Source organism: Sardina pilchardus, chromosome 22 (genome assembly GCF_963854185.1).
Source record: "Sardina pilchardus chromosome 22, fSarPil1.1, whole genome shotgun sequence".
NCBI classification, from domain to species: Eukaryota; Metazoa; Chordata; class Actinopteri; order Clupeiformes; family Clupeidae; genus Sardina; species Sardina pilchardus.
The window spans coordinates 5,475,869-5,496,351 of NC_085015.1; the positions used below are offsets into that span (position 1 = coordinate 5,475,869).

Sequence of the window (20,483 nt, forward strand, 5' to 3'; positions counted from 1 at the left end):
ATATGTAGAGCGTTTTAATCCTTCAAAATAAAACTTGATAAATTAACCTCACATTTTTCTGTAGTGATAGGTGTGTACGGTTAAAGTTTGGTTCTTAACCAAAATACAAGCTTTGGTGTGTCGCCTAGACGTCGTCATCGTCTTGCCCCCAAAACCCCTCCCCCTCTCTATGATTGGTTCCTTCGCTGAGGCGAAAATGATGTCCATGGAATCTATGCAGCATGGGAATACCCAGGCTAAGCAAACACTATATCCTGGGAAAACGTTTTTTTTTCTCATTTAATCACATTCTCAGCTAAAACACTAAAACCCAGTGGCCGAACTAAGTTCTCTGTTGCCTGAACTCATTTATCTAATTGTTCAGTCTGTTGTCAATAATGGTAAAGCACGTCTCACTCACACTTAACAGCAAATCTCTAAAAGCGTTCTCATTCTCAAAACACATTCTGCACTCTGATGCACGTGTTATCCATATTGGTAAACACAGGAGGCAACAAATTGCATACAAATAGAGCACACATATCATTGATCTATAACACAGCCACTCAACATTGATTTCACTTGTTTCAAATGATGTGACACAACCAATACAAACCAGTTCAGAGAGCAAACAGGTCGGCTCAAGAGAAAAAAATATTGCTTATGATGTTGACAAAGTGCTTTGGGCTGACAAGAAGAAGCATATTGATCACAGTCCTTGAATTTAGTCCTTGATTTTGTCCCTTGTGTTGTATGCTGTTGTACAGAGCATTGTAGGCGGTATACTGTACAATAAACAAATGGTTTGGTCCTGAACAATGCGCTTTCCATTTGTTTACAGTACAGTGACACTGACTGCTCAGTAGATTTGGACTGGTTGCAGAACTATACCATCTGTACCAGAGACAAAGGACAAGTTTGTGAGATGCAGGGTACAGTACTGTAAAAAAATAAGGGTACAAGGAGGAGGAAGAACAAAAAACAAAAAAATGTAAATAGCATGATAGAACCTGTTCGATATGTTTTGGACAATGTGTTATCTATCTATGGTTTATTGTTAAGAAAATGAAGCAAGGTTTCAGAAGTTGTGACAAACTGTAAATGTCTGTAGTATTTTGAAGAAATGGGCCCTGTTTTCAAAATTGCACTTAAGCAATCGCAAAACAAAACTGTAGTTGGCTCTGTTCCCCTGAAATTCCTTGAAATTCATCGGAAGCAAAACCAACGAGGGCAAGATCGAGATCACTCTGGACAAAGAAACAATAACAGATTTAACATCTCCCTCATAAACATCCGCTATAACAAGATCAAATACACACAGAGGAATGTATCAAACTATTATGGTCTGTTTGGAGTATGGCTAGCATTCCATTCCCTCTTGGGCCTTATGTCTGATAAGGGGCTTCAGAAGGGTGAGAGGGGTAAACCGAGGGAACAGGCTGTTTTTCATTTCTGCCATTTTGACAACACACCTACTTACAGTAAAGGATGCTGAGGTTTTTTGCTGTTGTTGTTGTTGTGACAAAGCTGGCAGCCTAGCAATCCACAGGTTTCACTTCAGGGTCACCACACTCTTACAATGACTGTGTTGAAAATGACACGACTTGGTTTTAAAACATTTTTATGTCCAGATACAGTAGGAACAAAGGGACACATTGGTTTTAAGAGTGAAGAAGGTTAGTTCTACGTAGGCCAGCTATAGGCTCAACTCAAAGTTTCACCCCTGCTCGGAGCTGATGCAGGCTCGGCGTCAGGGGGGGGCCATAGGGGTCCAGGCCCCCCCAAACAGGTCTCTGTGCCCCCCCAAACAGAGTGCTCTGTAGTAGATATTTTGCAGTACTTTGCCCCCTCCCCCCGACAGGTGCCCCCCCCCCCGTCGATGCTCATAGCCCCCCCACTCGTTGCTCTCTGGCTCCGAGGCTGAGCTGATGTACTAATATGCTGTTGATTGTGAACGAATTTCGAAACTTTGTTCAGTGCACTCAATGCCCTGTACTCTATTCTGCTCCCATCTGGCACAGCATGCTGTTAAAACTCCTCCATTTATCCAGTGTAACTGTAACTGGATCTGAGCTGGACCTTGTCCCCCCACCTCCAAGCAGTCACATTAAGCAATAGAGATGCAAGACGCTCGGCCATGTTTGCGTTGGCCAGGCCAAAAACAGCATTTTGTTCTTGAGCTGATCAGGTCTGACAGGAGAGATGCGAGGGGTGAGCGCCCAGACAGCGGCCACCTCTGAACGGAGAGGAGCAAGACTCGTCACGTCGGAGCCCCGGGGGCTGTTGGCGCTCGCTCGAACAGCTCGACGGTTGCACCGCACACAGTTTATAAAAACATCACACACACACACTAACACGCAGTTTCTCTCTCTCTCTCTCTCTCACACACACACACACACACAGACACACACACACACACACACACACACACACACACACACACACACACACACACACACACACACACACACACACACACACACACACACACACACACACACACACACACACACAATAGCAGCTGCCAAGATTCTGCTTTCTCACAGTCACAATTCTCAGCCTTACCAGGGAAATGTGAGGCAAACTATTTCTTTCATTTATTTATCAGATATCACAAAGTACAAACACATGGATTAAGAGGTTTCTGTTGATGATCGGGCAGATATGCAAGTATAGGCCTTCATGCGTCAAGGAACGTCATGCAAAACAGCCATCCAACAGGGTGATCAGAAAACACAGTTTCTCTACGTCGCTTTGGTATATTTCTTCAATCATCATTAATATTTTGAAAACTGTAAAGGTAAATGATACATCGGGCAACTTTTTGAGCAATGTTGCCGGACAGCCACATACGAGGCATAAAATGTTGCACTTTGCATACAAACATCTTCATTGCATTACTGTAAGCCAGGGCTGTAGTACTCGAGTCCGGACTCGGACTCGAGTCCGGACTCGAGTCCGTTTTTTAATGGTCTCGGACTTGTCTCGGACTCGGCTGGTATCTGACTTGGACTTGTCTCGGTCTCGGCCACCGGTCTTGCCAAATATGGTTCTTGGTCTTGACCGAGTCCAGGCATCTTTATTATGTTATAATATTCAAGGGAAGTATGTGATATTAAGGGGAATGGTTATACTTACAAATCCTGGGTGGGTATTTAGATCAGCAAAATTAATAATAACCCAAAATTATTGTCTTTATACTGTCATGCATGCAACTTGTTTTTTTCTGTCCTGGACTCGGTCTTGACTCGGACTCGAGTCTTTTGGACTCGGTCTGTCTTGGACTTGAACCTCTTTGGACTCGGTCTTGACTTGGTCTCGACCGGTCCTGGTCTTGGACTTGTCTTGGACTCGACAAAGGTGGTCTTGACTACAGCCCTACTGTAAGCACACTTGCATGCAAAGTGTAACCTTTTTCCCTCCTTTTCTTTCTTCTTTGATGTAACGTACAGTATAAGTTTGGCCAAGAGACATTGGAGACTGTGTGTGAAGCCTGCTCCTACCACACAAATCACTGGGCAGCCATATAGCTAGTTGCATTTGAACCATCTGATGGGATGATCATGATGATATGCCTACTAATGATGATCAAAGTAACTCCCTATACTGTATCACTGGAAACATGCCAGGGATGCAACAATGAGGAACACTGCTCTAAATGTGTGTGGATTACCAACAAAAGCAGGCATGTCACTAACAATAATGATTATTTTCTGTCTCAAAAGACACAACAAGACAATAATGATAATCAATATTTCAGTGCTGCTACCAGAATGGGAAGTCCTTTTGTCATTGACTGAACCAAACCACAATGAATACAATTAGGCATACAGTACAGTAGAAGGCCCCCAATTGGCTTGGTGCCAAATGTCACAAGGCAACCAGAAAACATGTCTAATCACATCCACTTGTCCAGCGATAACATCTACTCTGAGATGTCTGACAGCATTGTGGCGTTGGTGGTATAGTGGTTAGCATAGCTGCCTTCCAAGCAGTTGACCCGGGCTCGATTCCCGGCCAACGCAACGACCCTTTCTTTCTTGAATTCCCCCTTGGGGATCAATAAAGTATCTATCTATCTATCTATCTATCTATCTATCTATCTAGCAATTCCGTTATCGCCGGATTGGAAATACTGTACATCTGATTTTTTTAAAAATTCCATCTCATTCAAAAGTAGCCTATAACAACAGATTTTTCACAACCATGAACACTGATTTGAGTATCCAACTTAATCAGTGATCCAAACAGATACCACTGCTTTAAGTACAGACTTTTTTCTTTTAGTACACGCTTCCATCCAAAGTGACTTACACATGACAATTATATTACAGGGGCAATTTGGGATTAAGTGCCTTGCTCAAGGGCACGAAGGTGGAAACCGGGAATTGAACTCACAACTTCTCAGTCTACTGCTAGTCCATGCTAGCCCAGCTCCTTGTCTGCTACGCTACCACCACACAAGTTATGGCATGGCCTTTATCCCTATATATATGTATAGCTTATCTATAAAGTCTATGAGTCAGAACTCGACAAGCAGATGTGACCTGTTTTCTGGTTTAGCTTTATGATGTTCAGCATAAAGCTCATACACAGCATCTGTGTAAAGGGTTAAGTTGTAGAGGTAAACAACAGACAAGTAAGTGGCTTGAATGTGCAAAGGCATTTGCTAAACGTTCAAAAAACTAAGAAATTGCTTTTGTGTGCACACAAGTGACTAGATAATCTGAAAGTTGCACAAAGCGTGTTGAGAATTTTTACAATTCTGATCTAAGAAATGTACCAATGTAAGGTAGGAATTCTGTTATTACTTGACAATTACAACACAATAAAGCCAATGACTTGACTTCCCAACACATTTCAAATTGGTCAGGCTTCCAGTTGAACTTTAGAAACAAAGGATGGCACTAACAGGTATTTTTGTTATTGTTATTATTATCATTATTTGTTGTTGCTTAACTGATAATATTGCTACACGGACGTTTCAGGCAAAGCGCCCTCTTCAGCATGATACGACCATCCTTTAGTTCTAAAATAGTTTGGTTCACCCAGTTGTGAATAAACCAAAGTGTTGAGCAGGCCAGCCCAACTGACACATCACCTCTTCTGATGGTGCATTATAACTCAATCAGTGAAAGTCCTTTCAAGTAAACGGTCGTCATGGATACACTTGTGGCACACGCTCAGAAGCTCCCTGGTGAGGCTTCCAGCTAATGACCCTGCCCTTAATTGACCTCTGGCATGTGTATGAGAAACAAATATTTAGACTGTGCCCGCTTTCGTTGGAACCTCGATGTTTGACTGTCCCCTTATCTCATCGCCAAGAGGCACCATCTGGGTTCCTGAGTACGTGCCCCTTCAGCGTTATAGTTCCTCCGGCTCGTTGTGACGGTGTCTCCACTTCCTGCATGTGTCACGCACGACAACTCGGGGGCAGGGTGCGGACTCACATGGACGATTTGAAGTCCTGGCAGATAACGACGAGGCGATAGAAGTTGAGGATGACCACCAGGAAGTTCTTGATGGCGAAGAAGAGGAGCATCTGGTGGACCACGCCGAAGTGCAGCATGACGGTCAGCCGCACCACCAGGAACGGGCCGTCCTGGATGAACAGCGTCTCCACTATCTGCCAGATGTCCGTGCGGTGGCGGGACAGGAAGGAGTCGCCCTGGGCCCCCTCGCAGTCTGCGGCGTCTGGGGTCAGCACTGAGGGACACACACACACACATAGATACACACACAGCACACATATACATATACACACACACACACACACACACACAGAGATACACACACAGCACAGACACACAGATACACACACACACACACACACACACAAACACACAGATACACACACACACACACACACACACACACACACACACACACACACACAGATACACACACAGCACATACACACACACACACACATTCACAGATACACACACAGCACAGACACACACACACACACACACACACACACACACACACACACACAAACACACACACACACACGCACATGTATGTATATTATGTTATTATTATATATTATAAATACATTGTAACTGACTTCTTGTGGGAAAAGCAGACTGATTGTCTTGCTGGGTCAATTCTGAATTAGCACAGCTTCAAGCTTGCCCGTAAAAACTACCAAAACAATTTCTGCTCATCATATTTCAGGTGGTAGATCATGGCATAAACCATGCCGTGCCTGTCTGTCGTGAACTGGACAAAACATGGTGCTGGAAGATTCCATGGAGCTACAGAAAGACACAGACAGAGACAGCTACACAATCTGAGCGCACAGACCTGATAGATGGAGAGGGAACTGCAACATGGTCCAAGTCCACACAGCTAGGATGATGTAAACCAGATTTGGGCTTGACGCCCTGTGACGGAGAGAATAAGAGAGAGAGAGAGAGAGAGAGAGAGAGTATGGGTTCTTTATTGGATAAAAATGTCTTTCATATATGTTACCCACAAAATAAAATAAAAAGATTGAGTGCCATAAAAGAAAAAGAAGAAAAAAAAGAGAGGGAATATAATACTGGGAGAACAATCAGTGTGAAACCCGGCACATATTCTTCACTGAGCCCAGCAGACAGCTTTGCCAGTGTGGTGAGAGCAAAGAGGACACTTCACCTTAAACTGCGGCTTTAGATGCTTCTGCAAACATGCATACGCGTACTATGTTATAATGTGAATAATGATCTCCGTGGATATGATGGTACATTTTGAATAATGTGCTTTGTGTGTAAATATTATGTTACGATAACAATAACGTTATGCCCAAATGCAGGGCAAGGCAAGATGCAATGAGGCAACCTTAGGAAACAAGGAATCTTTACTTTAACCAAAATCACCAGAACAACACTGCAAAAGACGACACGACAAGTGTATACACGACTAACGACCGATGATAATGACCGACATAGGGGAGATAGAGAGTTTAAATACACAGGGGTAACACGGTTAACAGGACACAGGTGTACAAGGAACCAGGTAAAACAAGAGACAGGTGAACACAGAGCTGGAACCCATAATTAAACTAACAGACTAACGAGGATCAGGTGAGGGGCGGACAGTGGACACACAGGCACAGGAAACACAATGGCACAACAAACAAAGGAACACATGGCAGACAGGAAGCAGCAAAGACAACAGGAAGTCACATGAGGAGCAGACATGACGGAAAAAAAACCCTTGATAGGGAAAACTAGACAAGACAGGGCCCTTACAGTGGGCATTTAGTGACAATATGAATAATGTGTTGTGTGTGTAGATATGACGTTACAATATGAATAACATGCTCTGTTTGTACTGTATATATTATGCTACAATATGAATAACATGCTCTGTTTGTACTGTATATATTATGCTACAATATGAATAACATGCTCTGTTTGTACTGTATATATTATGCTACAATATGAATAACATGCTCTGTTTGTACTGTATATTGCTACAATATGAATAACATACTCTGTTTGTACTGTATATATGATGTTACAATATGAATAACATGTTCTGTGTGAAGATATTATGTTACAATAATAATAATGCGTTCTGTGCGTAGGTATTATGTTACAATATAAATAATGTCTCATGGCATATTTGTATTCACTGGGGACATACTGTATGTGGACGGCACATGTTACACACATAAAGCTAGAGACCGCAGAGGCCGGCCCACTCTGGGTTTCGCATTAGTGGTCATTCGGAGCACACCCTTGGGCACTGGGATTTCAGAGATATGAAAAACAATCCGATGGAGAGAGTGCCTTAACAGACCGAGACAGCTAGGACTGGGTAAACCCAGCACGAACGATATGCTGGCGATTTGATTTCGCCCTGCAGCTCAGGCTGGAAACCTGCACATGTTTCTATTTCTACTTTTGTTAAAAATCTGTGGGGAGCCAATCACAAACTGGCTTATCCACCTGGCACACCCAAATCATTGGTCTGATTGCTTGAAGGACTTTGCAATCGTGTACAGAGTAATTTTGAACTATAAAGCCAGTCGATCTCACCACTTGTGCAGTAGAAACACAGTGCAGACTCCCCAGACTAACGCTCAGTCATAAAAGATTGAGCTCGGTCTGGTGATAGCCAGGCTATAGAGACGGCTTTGCATTTGATAAGAAGTAAAAACACATTCTGGAACACGGCACCACTTGTATTTTTTTAATTTTTTTTTATTTTTTGCATGAGGCACAGAGACCTCCCGGATCCCCGTCCAATTTATTCATTTTGAAAATGATTGCTAATGGGGTTGTAGATATTGGGTCTGCATGCAGATGAGTGTTATTACGGTGAGAGGGTAGGGGTAGGGGGAGCTGGGGGGGGCTACCTGCTGTCTCATACGAGAGAGAGCTCATTCTCATTCCACAGTGCAGGAGACAGAGCTCTGGGCCACAACACTGCAGTGTGCTCCGTACTGTGCACAGCACTCTTCCTCTCACTCCTCTTCATCACTCATACCCGCAGAAACAGATATAGACGCATTCGATACATTTGATACACACTTGTACACACACACACACACACACACACACACACACACACACGCACACACACACACACACATACACATACAAAGACATGTACGCACACACACACACACACACACACACACACACACACACACACACATACACATACAAAGACATGTACGCACACACACACACACACACACACACACACATACACATGTATACACACACACACACACACACACACACATACACACATGTATACACACATACACACACACACACACACACACACACACACACACACACACACACACACACACACAGTGTCCACTATGAGTCCCTCTCAGATCCCCATGTCCCTATATGCATTCTGCATCCCTCAGCACCAAAGCCTTACGCAATGTCCTCAGACCTACACCGCAGAGCCCTCCTCTGGTGGCTTCCGTTTTTAACCTCACACTACAGCACTTCCTCTCCCTCAGACAGACACACTCATACGCACACACGCACACGCACACACACACACACACACACACACACACACACACACACACACACACACACACACACACACACACACACACAGACACACACACACACACACACACACACACACACACACACACACACACACACACACACACACAGGGTATTACTGTAGCTAAATGTTTAAAGGTGCACTACAAATACTGCAATGCTATTGATAATAATGCTAATGCTAACACATGCTAACAAACTCCAACAATTTTGTTTGATCCACTGACTGTGCATACATCTACAGTTTGATTAATGTGTTACCCATGTGTGTAATAAAGGCTCTGTGGTGTAAATTATGTATTTTTGGTTACACTAACGCCCCTAATTTAGAGACTTTCGGGAATATTAAAGTTTATTGAATCACTGTGTGGACTGTGGCAAAACAATGTTATTACTGTAACGTTTGAGCTCAACGGCCAATCAAATTAGGCTGCGTGAAGAACAAGGTAGCGAAGAAGACTTACTTGACGTCGGACAGCGTCTCGCTGGTGAACTCCAGGATGTCGGCGGCGGTGCCCACGAACACCAGCAGCAGCTGGGAGAGCTGGTCGCGAGTCACGCCCACGCCAATGGGCAGCAGCCACTTGCCCAGGATCAGAAGGATGAGCAGGATCTGGTGCAGTGCCAGGATCCAGTCATTGGCACACACCGAGGAAAGCACCTTCACCGAGGCCTGGGGGGGGGGGGGGGCAGAAGCAGTAGCTGAGTAGTTTCTTGGTGTTTTACTGTAAGCCCCAAATGTTGTCTTCGAGGCAGCGCTGCCTGGAAGGCGCTAGGGTAAGGAATGGGTTAAGGTTAGGGTTAGGTGCCTCTAAGTCTACGATGGCAGTGCTGCCTGGAAGACGCTAGGGTAAGGAATGGGTTAAGGTTAGGGTTAGGTGCCTCTAAGTCTACGATGGCAGTGCTGCCTGGAAGACGACGTTGGGGGCTTAAAACACCAGTTGAGCAGTTGAATAGCTAAACCCACAGCTCGATGGTGTTTTAAGCCCCCAACGTCGACTTCAAGGCAGCGCTGCTGCGACCACCATAACCCTTGCCTAACCCTAACCCTAGTGCCTTCCATGAAGCCATGTCTGGAAGACGATGTTGGAGGCATAAAACACCATTCTGTAAAACTATATGGGGGTGGGGGGGGGGCAATTCTGCCAGAAACACTCAGAAGGCCGGGATGGAATTGAGAGAGTCAAAGCACTGAAAGCAAACAGAGAGATTAACGAGGCAGAACTTTCGCCTAACTATCAGTGGTCCTTTTGTTAAAACCACATCCAGTGAGGGTGGTCTACCCAGAGTGTTCACGATTAGGCAATAAAAAAAAACATGCATTATCATTAATAATCCACAAGGCATTAACAAAGGGTGTATGTGCGTATGTGTGTGTGTGTGTGTGTGTGTGTGTGTGTGTGGAGGGGGGGGGGGGGGGGGGGGGGTGTGATGGCATCCCACATTCTACCATTATTACACATAATAATGTATACAGACAGACAATGCAAGACAGCATACACACATCATGAAAAATTAGTGTTAAATGTTCAAACAGCAAACAACAAGATGTTGGCATTTAAAGAACTCTTAACTCTTAATTTTTCAAAAACAAAGGTTCTGTCGGGATATGGTAACAGCAAGAGTTATTATGAGATGATTGTTAAGAGCAATATGAAAAGCTTTGTCCCAATTATTATCACTTCTGCATCTTCTGCACTTCTGGATATAATACGAAAGGTCATAAAAACAACTGAGATGCCACTTAAGGTAATTTAACCCAATGCCCATTTGGAAAGATTGCAGGGTGTTTTTGGAAAGGAGAGACATTAACAAACCAGTATAAGGACATCGTCAGCTAAACACTAAGTTTCTGAATATCACCACCAGCCTTGTTAGACTATATTTTTTATGATGCTTTTTTCATGAAGCTAAATGTTGTTATTGGTGTTTTATTTTTTAAAATGCACTCTAGAAGGCACACAAAAAATAAATACAAAAGTCAACCCACCAATTCTAAATAAAAAGTCAACCCACTCGGTACCACTTGGATGCTTTTGGCCACACCTCTCCCACTTCACTGACCACCAGTCCACCCCCAGAGTGGGGAATATAAGGCTGAGGTCTGTGCTTCCTCAAAAAAAAAAAAAAAAAAAAGGCATCTCTTGAAGGGCAAGTGAAACACCCTTTGAGTACAAATCCACCACAGTCCGCTATGACACCTCCGTCCAACTGGCACACACAAATAAGCCAGTGTGTTGAGGACTTGTAATTGTTTTTATAGAGGGGTGGGTTAAGAACTTTCATTTTAATGACCAGCCGAGTCTGGAAAAGTAATTTTGAAGTGGGAGAGAGTCTGGGAAAAATAAATGTTGTCAGTAGTGCAGCTTTCACACTAGAGCCACAGTGTTGTTGAGGTGTCATGACCTACAGCTGAATGAGACGAGGTAGCCTACTGTCTTGTCGGGTTGGAAAATCAAGACACACAGACACACAGACACACACACACACACAGAGAGAGAGAGAGAGAGAGAGAGAGAAAGAGAGAGAGAAAGAGAGAGAAAGCCTACCGTAAAGGCTTCAGTCTCATTAGTTGAGTTCCTCCAGTTGTTTATCATATTTTTTATGCTGTCTGTGGAATCCAGCCTGCGACACTGAAACATTCAGAAAAAGGATGATAAATTGAGACTAGGCCTAGCAAAGCATGAATGAAAGAAAGAACAGCCGCTTAAAACCATCCACAAGTGTCCAGTGTAGGCTACATGAGCAAAACGAACACAAGTGCTAGGCCCCTACAGTATTTTTTAACAGTACATTACAGTACATTACTGCCTGCCTATGATACATTTCCATAACCTCTTTCGTTTTCTTTATATCGACTGTAAAGGAGTCTAAGTAGGCCTAAGGACATTCTATTCAGTCAGCCATACCTTATCATCAGACGATTTGTTATGTTGATGATGCAACTCTAAAATCCATATGCTTGGGATGATACTGAGAAGAAAGAGCAGTATAGCTGGGGAAAACCTGCGACAGAAACCGATTAGTAATTTACTTTTTATCCAGTTCAGCATCCAGACCAGGACAAAGTGTCATGATGTTCAGCTGCCGACAGGTAGCCTAACTTTGAGGAAGTATAATAAATAGTTTACTTACCATTTATAGTCGCTACCCTTTCTTCTCTTCAATGTAACTATCATTTCTACCACGAGCGGTAGGTATAGGATGGTGAGAAGCCAATAATTACTATTATTTTTCACCGACGTCACTCTCCAAACTCCGATGAGAGACACCAAAATAAAAAGCGATCTTGTGATCACCGCAGAAATAAACTTAAAGAACATGGTTGTATGAAGCTATACGCTGCTATTTGCTGAAAAACGAACACCTGTCAGACCTTCCCAATCTCCGCACAAACTGAATGAATCTGTCCATGGGAAGAGTCTAGACTGCTGTAAAGACCCGCCTTCGTCATACATCCAGCCTTCAAGTTCCGACAAACACAACTTTCTGGTAAGGTGGTCTAGCCAGAGTTGTCATAGCCGACCCTATCACCAAATAGCAGCCCACTGATCTGGATACGTTCCAGATCAGCTAACGCTGAATTTAACGTTGAGTCTAAAATGAGACTTTTGCATTCTGCTTTATTTCTTTGGCTGTGGCTCATTAACGTTAGGCTACGTTTCACAGGACATGGTGCTCTGAAATAGGCTACTCTGATCTGACTGACATGCAGCTGGGAAAAGATGACTTCATTTCTCTCTCTCTCTCTCTCTCTCTCTCTCTCTCTCTCTCTCTCTCACACACACACACACACACATACACACACACACACACACACACACACACACACACACACACACACACACACACACACACACACACACACACATAAACACATACAGCCTGAGGAGTTATCCCACAGTTTGCTGCTTTCGTTTTGAGCATCGACTTGTTTCAACAGGCTATTCAAGCCCCCGTTTTTCTTACAATCTTGTAAAGTGTATGACTAGTGTATGACTAGTGTAGTCTGCTACAGCCTCGCTTCCGTTTTTCGCTCCGACTTGTCTTTCATGCAGCCATTTCCAAACTTGAAGCCTAAGTCTATTTTAGGTGGTAGCATAATCATCTCACACAATCAGATTTGCAGCCAGGACCAAGGACAGCACGCATGTAGGCTACAGTAAATCCCCCTCCCACCCTCCACGTGCGTTACCACGGTAACAATCATCAACAACATGGCTGCAAGAGATAGAAGCAAGTCGGCAGAAAGCAAGAAGAAAGAAGTGGAAGAGGAAGTGATAGACCGAGTATGTATTTTAATCGTCTGTTCATTAATGCCAAATGACACAATCTACTTTTGGTTATACTGTAGGCTACTTGTAGTAATACCATGACTTTGCTTGCTATCCTCCTAGCAAGCCATGTCCTGAGCTTGGGGATTCGTGTGTGTTCTCACAGCCTAAAACTGATGTAGCCTAAGCCTGGTGTCAATATTAAATCTGCTCTCAGTCCTAAACTGACCCGAATAGTTGTAACCTCACAGGAAAATGAAGAGCCAACGATCCAGTGGGGACTCCTAACACTGGAACAGATCAGCCTTCTTCGGGAATTGACTGTCGACGAAGTACAACTGTAAGTATTAGCCTAGAAGCTATATTATAGGCTAACAAAGGACGTGTCAGGCAACTTGATACGCTGGGCCTGTATTTATTTTTGCAGGAAATTTGAAGACGTTCTGCAGTTTAAAAACCAACAGACATGCTTGAAGGAAGCAGCCTTGCTGGACTACTTTGTGTCAGGTTTCTGGTGGGCCAAAGAGATGAACTTCTCTAGTGAACAAACATCCTTTGTGATGGCACTACTGCAATCATCAATTGACAATATAAGTGGTAAGCAGCCCACTGTGATGATGAACTGCACATTTTGTTGTTCAGTGACATACAATAGGCCTACATGGTATGCCACCAATGATAATAATGATGTATGTACCGGTAGTTGGGTTTTTATCATACCAAACAAACTATAGGCTGCATTAGGTAATTTCACATTTTTAAATATGATATAATATAAATAATTATTATTTGTTTGTTTGTTTATTTATTACAGAAAAGCAGATGTCATTTGTGGACAACTTCACAGAGTTTGGCAAAACCTTGATTGACCTCCGGAAGGCTCCCTCTGCAGACGGAGACCCGCCACTGTTTGACCCAGAGCAGGCCAAGGCCATCACCAGCTACTTTACTGCCAGGTGTGTGTGTTGCTCCTGTAGGAGACGTCAGTGAGTAACTGCTTCCACTCACTAATATCAACTGTGGACCACTGCACTGCTGCCTGCCTGCCTCTACACGCATAGCAATCCAGACTATCTTCATTTACCAGAGTGTGTGTGTGTACAGTATATGCTGTATGTGTGTATGTGTGTCTCTTAGTGTGTGAGTGTCTGTGTGTGTGTGTGTGTGTGTGTGTATGTGTGTGTATGCTTGTGAGTTTGTTTTTGTGTTTGTGTGCACATACTACTGTAAGTGGCACAGGGTGTGTGTGTGTGTGTGTGTGTGTGTGTGTGTGTGTGCGGGGGGTCCCTAGACACAAAACCTATTCTGCCAGAAATACTCAGAAGGCCGGGATGGGATTGACAGTCAGAGTGCTAAAAGCAACAGAGAGATTAATGAGGTAGAAGTTCTATCGCCTAAACTGTCAGTGGTCCTTTTGTTAAAACCACATCCATTGTGGGTGGTCTGGTCTACCTAGAGTGTTCACGATTAAGCAATAAAAGACATGCATTATCATTAATAATTCACAAGGCATTAACAAAAGATATGTGTGTGTGTGTGTGTGTGGGGGGGGGGGGGCTATGCGATGGCATTTCCTGCATATACTGTAGACCAAAATGCATGATGGATTGAGGATACTTGAACAGCTTCTTAAGATTCTTACTGTAAGAGGACATGAAAAGCTTTGTCCCTGGCTTTTTATGCCTTTAATTGGACAGGACAGTGTGAAGAGAGTGACCACAGGAAGTATGTGGGAGAGAGAGATGGGTTGGGATAGAGGGATGACCCGGGGCAGACATGAACCCCGGGTCCACATACTGTACAGAAGAACTGTTCGACCCGTTTCCCTGAGGGAGGCATTATACTGTTGGTGCATCAGAACCAGGACAAACAGATTCAAGAATAGTCTCCTCCCAAAAGCCGTAGCCACGCTAAAGTGACACATGCACTGACCTCGCTTTTTATGTATGCAGTGTCTCAGAACGGTGCACTTCTGAAATGCCCCTTGCGCTTATTTATTTTATTTAAGTCTTGTTGTAGTTATCTTATAAATTGTCGTCTTATGCACATGTTGGCACTGAAATAGGAGTTGCTTTTACAGTGATTTACCGCACATAAGCCGCATTGTGTATAAACCGCAAGACAGTGTTTTATGCAAAAACCATAGTAGCACCATATTAACTGCCTCCCTGTATTAACCCCATAGCAGAAGAAATTTTGCAAAATCAACGTATAAGATGCGGCTAATAGTCGTGAAATTACAGTAATCTCATTGTACTTGTGTAATAGTGACAATAAAAAGGCACTCATTCACATGGTGATGGATTATAGTCTGGGCTCTGTAGCCCGGATGGAAGGCTGCGTGTGGTTGTGACAAAAGGTTTTTGACATTTGATCTGAACAGCCAGTCAAATCACACTTCTGTGTTGATTGGCTGAAATTATTTGCGGTTCATTCTGCGCCACTACATTTGTTTCCCCATTCCCAATATCATCATGACTGTGAATGACAGACTGAAGCAAAGATATATACGTTAGCAGCAGGTTGTATATTCTATGTACCAGGGCGTTTTTTTCACTCCCTCTGTCTGCAAAACAATGATTGCTGTGTTGTTTCTGGTGTGCACTGCCAGTTGTAAGATAAGTCCGTGGAAAGAGCTGCAAGCTTTCCTCTCCACTATCTTGTGCCCCTCTCCTTATCTGTGTCCAACCGAATTTGGCTTCATTGTTCCAACAATACGGGACATGATAGGACGCACATTATCCCCAACAATGGACTTTGTCCTAAAAGCTTTCAATATTTCATCATTGAACCCTCCCGTATATTATTCTCTCATTACATGCCCTTATCATTTGAAGTTTTTATTTCTCCCTGACAGAGTTAATGTCATTAGTTGTCTATACGTTTAAAATAGACTCATTTTAACACGCTACATGTATGATAGGTAGGGCGAGCAAATATAATCACTGATTTATCCACTGCCAGACGGCAAGCAGCAAATTGGATCTTCGTTTTTATTGCTGTTATAATTAATGGTATGCATAATTCATGAACCAGTGAATCGAGCGGATCCAGGCTGGAGTTGTAAGAAGCTGGTAGAGGGGGAAAAAAACATCTCTGTCCTTCAAAGAGGCAGAAAACTCCATCCATAATTTGTGACAAATGAGAGGAAGTGGAAGAAGTGTGCTGTGCTGTGTCCAGTGCAGGGTATCGATGTGTGGCCGCGTTGGTTCAGTATTCTGCCGTAAAATAAGAGAGAAAAGTCCGCTTATGCCAAGAGCTCCGAATAGAAGTGTACTAGTCAGTATTCTGCTGTACCATGAGCTCCGAATAGAAGTGCACTAGTCAGTATTCTGCTGTACCATGAGCTCCAAATAGAAGTGCACTAGTCAGTATTCTGCTGTACCATGAGCTCCAAATAGAAGTGCACTAGTCAGTATTCTGCTGTACCATGAGCTCCGAATAGAAGTGCACTAGTCAGTATTCTGCTGTACCATGTGCCATATCATATCGTGCTCTGGCCTGTGTCTTGGCATGTCGCGTGTTGTGGCGCTGTGTTGTGTCATAGTTTCTGTGTTGCATGCCATATTGTGTCGTGTTGCATTGAATTGTGGGATATTATGTTGGTTTTGGTTTTGGTCTTATCTTGGTCTTTTTGTGTCTTTGTCTAGACTTGTCTTGTGTAATGAAGTGTTGCGTTATGAAGTCTTGCGTTATGTGGTGTAGCTTTTCATAGGACTTCTCGTGTGAATCACTTGTCATTCAGTGAATGTCATATTCTGCTTGCAAAAGACCCACTGGCCATTTTTTATTTATTTTTTAATTTCTTTGTTTTGTTATCTTGTTATTTTTACTTGGAGACTAACTACTATGCCGGAGAAACTCGTATAAAGGATCCTGTGTCCTTTCCTCAATGCCTGAGAATAAAATGACAGTGTATCATACACATAGGACATAGGAATTCTCATGTGAATTATTTGTCATTCAGTGAATGTCATATTATGCTTCCAAAAGACACACTGGCCATTTTTTATTAGTTGTTTTATTTTGTTATATTGTTAATTTTACTTGGAGACTAACTACTATGCAGGAGAAACTCGTATAAAGGATCCTGTGTCCTTTCCTCAATGCCTGAGAATGAAATGACAGTGTATCATACACATCAAGTCATTGTTATCCAGATCGTAGTATCCTATTAGCATGCTATGTCATTGTGTGTATCAGTGGATGTCACACACACACACACACACACACACACACACACACACACACACACACACACACACACACACACATGCACACACACACACACACACACACACACACACACACACACACACACACACACACACACACACACACACACACACACACACACACACACACAGAGGATACTGTAATCATTACAGTGTAATGTTTGTTTGCTGCCCTCTGCTGTTTCGTTGTGGCGTTTACCCCCAATAACCAGATCCGCCACTGGGGGGAATTCTTCTCTAAGCGAAGGTCTCTACGTTGCAAATGAAAACCTCCTGTGCCCTCACCAATCAGATCAGTTTTTCCTCCGATGCGTTAACCATGAGCTTGTCACATCCAGCAGAGAGGGGCCCTTCAAACGCTGAACAGACAAGCAACACTCTGGGATCCATTTGAAACCATCCAGATGGTGTGCCTTGCATTCATCTCTATGCGCTACGGACAGCAAACAGGCACTCATACAGTAACAGGGGATGAGTCATTCTCTGTAGTGGCATTCAGAGACAGGACATTGCTTGCTTTAGGATTTCACGGCTTGATTTGGGAGGCCAAATTCAAGCCCAGACGTGTTGGCAGATTGAGCTGTAATCTGCAGGTAATAAGGCGCCTGTAGGCAAGTGTCCAGATGTCTAATGAGTGAGGAAATGAGAGCTTATACAGTGTATAATAATAATAATAATAATAAAAATAATAATAATAATAATGATAATGATATATTTATTTTTTATACCTCTTTTCAAGACACTCAAAGCCGTTTCACAGTTTTTAGATGGGTACTAACAAACAGACAAGGTACATAGACAAGGTTACATAAACAGAGAATAAGCATGCAGGTATACGGACGGACAAAACACAAGACAAAAAACTAAAGAGGTGGGAAATGAAAAAGAGAACCACGTGATATTACCTCCTCACGTCTAGATAAACAAACGCGTTGAAGCTAAAAATATAAATATAACACATTTCAATTCAGTAGCCACTATGTGGTGAGCAACACTTGTGTCCAATATATATGGCGCGGAGCATTGAACTTCTGACCCGCTGTGTTAATTGCCTCTTTGTCCAGCCGCTGAAACTCTGGAGTGGTCTTTTGTTACAGCCTGTTCCAGCATCACCGCATGTACGAGTTCCTCTTCAGCCAATCACGAGACAAGAAGCTCCTGGGAATGGAGGTAAGTGAAGTTCTAAATATTGAATGGCGGGTTCTTAGAAGGCATTCTGTCAGGGAGAGAGAGAGAGAGAGAAAGAGAGAGATAGAGAGAGAGAGAGAGAGAGAGAGAGAAAGAGAGAGAGTATACTTGAGGTGATAGAGAGAACAGCACTCGAAAAGGAAAGTGGAGTCTGAAAAAAACAAGCATAACAAATTAAGCCATCTTGATGAAGAGCAAATGGATTGTGTTAGAGTGATTATTTTTACCGGAGTGTTGTTTTCTAAATGATTTGTTCAGTCACTGTAAATTATCCAGTCGTTTTTAAAACAAAGCATTTCAGGAAACAGTTACAGTAATGAAATCATTGTTTTGGTGACAGATGAAATGATTGATTTGCGTTTATTTCCCTCCACAAAAAGATTGAGCATAGTGTGCAGACTTACAGTAATGATGACTGAGTGTGTGTGTGTGTGTGTGTGTGTGTGTGTGTGTGTGTGTGTGTGTGTGTGTGTGTGTGTGTGTGGTGTGGTGTGGTGTGGTGTGGTGTGGTGTGGTGTGGTGTGTGTGTGGTGTGTGTGTGTGTGTGTGTGTGTGTGTGTGTGTGTGTGTGTGTGTGTTGTTGCTATATTACTATTGCACAGATATTGTTCTCCAAAAACTTGTTTTGCAGCCGAATAGGAAAAAAGCATGAAGTGCATGCATGCACTCTCTTGTTGATGTTGAGTATTAAATAACACAAGGAAGTGTTCTTGTGGGAGAGGAAACACAATAGTCAGCTCGGAGGGCATTGACCTCACCCACTCAGGGCCTATCTTTCCTGCGTTTGTTCTGATCTGTCATCGCTAGCTCAACAAACTATGTTTCAGCCGCACACACAAGAAAAAAGCCCCAGCTCCAATCGGACCAGTTTTTTCCCCCCCTGGCCTCAGCTCTCCTGAACTAACATATGTAATCTGTACGAGCACGCCTTTGTAGTTGCTCAAGTGTTTTCTTTACAGCCCCTTTGATGGCTGGGAGTGAACTGACTGCATTTCTTCCGACAGAACTTTGCTGCCTGGGTTTGTCTTCCCGAGGTACAGGCGACGACGTGTATCAATGCCTAGCTGTAATTGACGTGCGGTTTGATCACCTTTCACAAGCCAAGGGTTGGGTGGAGGTTTTTTTTATGCTGAGAGGCTGTTTTCTTAACGTCTTTGAGGTTTGACAGCGCCGAGTTCCGTAAGGTTCTGCTGCTCATGTCGCCATGACAGCAGCACATCCTCTGCGGAGAACAGCTGTCTTAGTGCGGAACACATTCCGCGTGAAATGAATGGCACGCGTAAGGTCTGTCATCCACCATTATCTGTAGCGCGACTCAAGCGAAGTGATTGAATATAAACACCAACTAAGTAACATAAGAGATCATCAGAGATCATCAGCTGAAGCTCACTGGCTCATTCCTTATTTAGAGGCAATTATTATGTTGCTCAGATAGGCCTACAGAAGAAAAATAATTTCGAGGCCACATTAATATTTGAGACTATATCGTACACGAGCAGCTACATTCGTCTGCAGAGATAAAGCCTCGGAATCACATAATTTGTAAAACTGATTACACCAAATTGTTGTCAGAAGACAAGCACCAGATTTGTTCTCCGACGGAGAGGAGGCTGGAGGCAGTTACAGCGGCTCGATAATGATATTTGCCTTTGAGTATCCTGCCGTGTTCCGAGGATCAGAAACGGAATCTAGGTCAGCGTCGGCTCTGCAGATATAATGGATTCGGAATGTCATAAAACGCGAGTGCTTTCTGTTTGTTTTTGATGAGGGGTTCA

The 20,483-nt window shown here is 43.3% G+C and overlaps 2 protein-coding genes and 1 non-coding gene across 4 annotated transcripts in view; 2 read left to right on the forward strand and 1 right to left on the reverse strand.

Annotated features, from left to right (window-relative positions):
- Positions 1–2,552: 2,552 nt before the first annotated feature.
- LOC134070443 (transmembrane protein 26-like) lies at positions 2,553–12,446 on the reverse strand. Its single transcript, XM_062526808.1, has 6 exons — positions 12,147–12,446; positions 11,921–12,017; positions 11,561–11,644; positions 9,476–9,684; positions 6,289–6,368; positions 2,553–5,685 (listed from the first exon to the last, which is right to left on the reverse strand). The coding sequence occupies exons 1-6, from the start codon at positions 12,332–12,334 to the stop codon at positions 5,426–5,428; spliced, it is 918 nt and encodes a 305-aa protein (XP_062382792.1). The 5' UTR covers positions 12,335–12,446; the 3' UTR covers positions 2,553–5,425.
- On the forward strand, positions 3,933–4,004 carry trnag-ucc (transfer RNA glycine (anticodon UCC)). The gene has a single exon. It is a non-coding gene; the product is annotated as a tRNA-Gly (tRNA).
- A 774-nt stretch (positions 12,447–13,220) lies between the features above and the next one.
- The window catches only part of cabcoco1 (ciliary associated calcium binding coiled-coil 1), a 14,249-nt gene continuing 6,986 nt past the window's right edge, over positions 13,221–20,483 (forward strand). For both annotated transcript variants that reach the window (XM_062526611.1, XM_062526612.1), the window contains exons 1-5: positions 13,221–13,300; positions 13,537–13,625; positions 13,713–13,882; positions 14,100–14,241; positions 18,618–18,690. In XM_062526611.1, coding sequence (XP_062382595.1) covers positions 13,229–13,300; positions 13,537–13,625; positions 13,713–13,882; positions 14,100–14,241; positions 18,618–18,690 — 546 coding nt within the window. In that variant the 5' untranslated portion in view covers positions 13,221–13,228. The remainder of the gene's footprint in view (positions 13,301–13,536; positions 13,626–13,712; positions 13,883–14,099; positions 14,242–18,617; positions 18,691–20,483) is intronic.

Coding starts and splice junctions, on each gene's coding strand:
- LOC134070443 (XM_062526808.1), bottom strand. CDS start 12,334: ATGTTCTTTAAGTTTATTTCTGCGGTGATCACAAGATCGCTTTTTATT. Junction 9,685..11,560: donor ATGAGACTGAAGCCTTTACG/GTAGGCTTTCTC, acceptor CCCCCCCCCCAG/GCCTCGGTGAAGGTGCTTTC. Junction 5,686..6,288: donor GTTCCCTCTCCATCTATCAG/GTCTGTGCGCTC, acceptor TGTGTCCCTCAG/TGCTGACCCCAGACGCCGCA.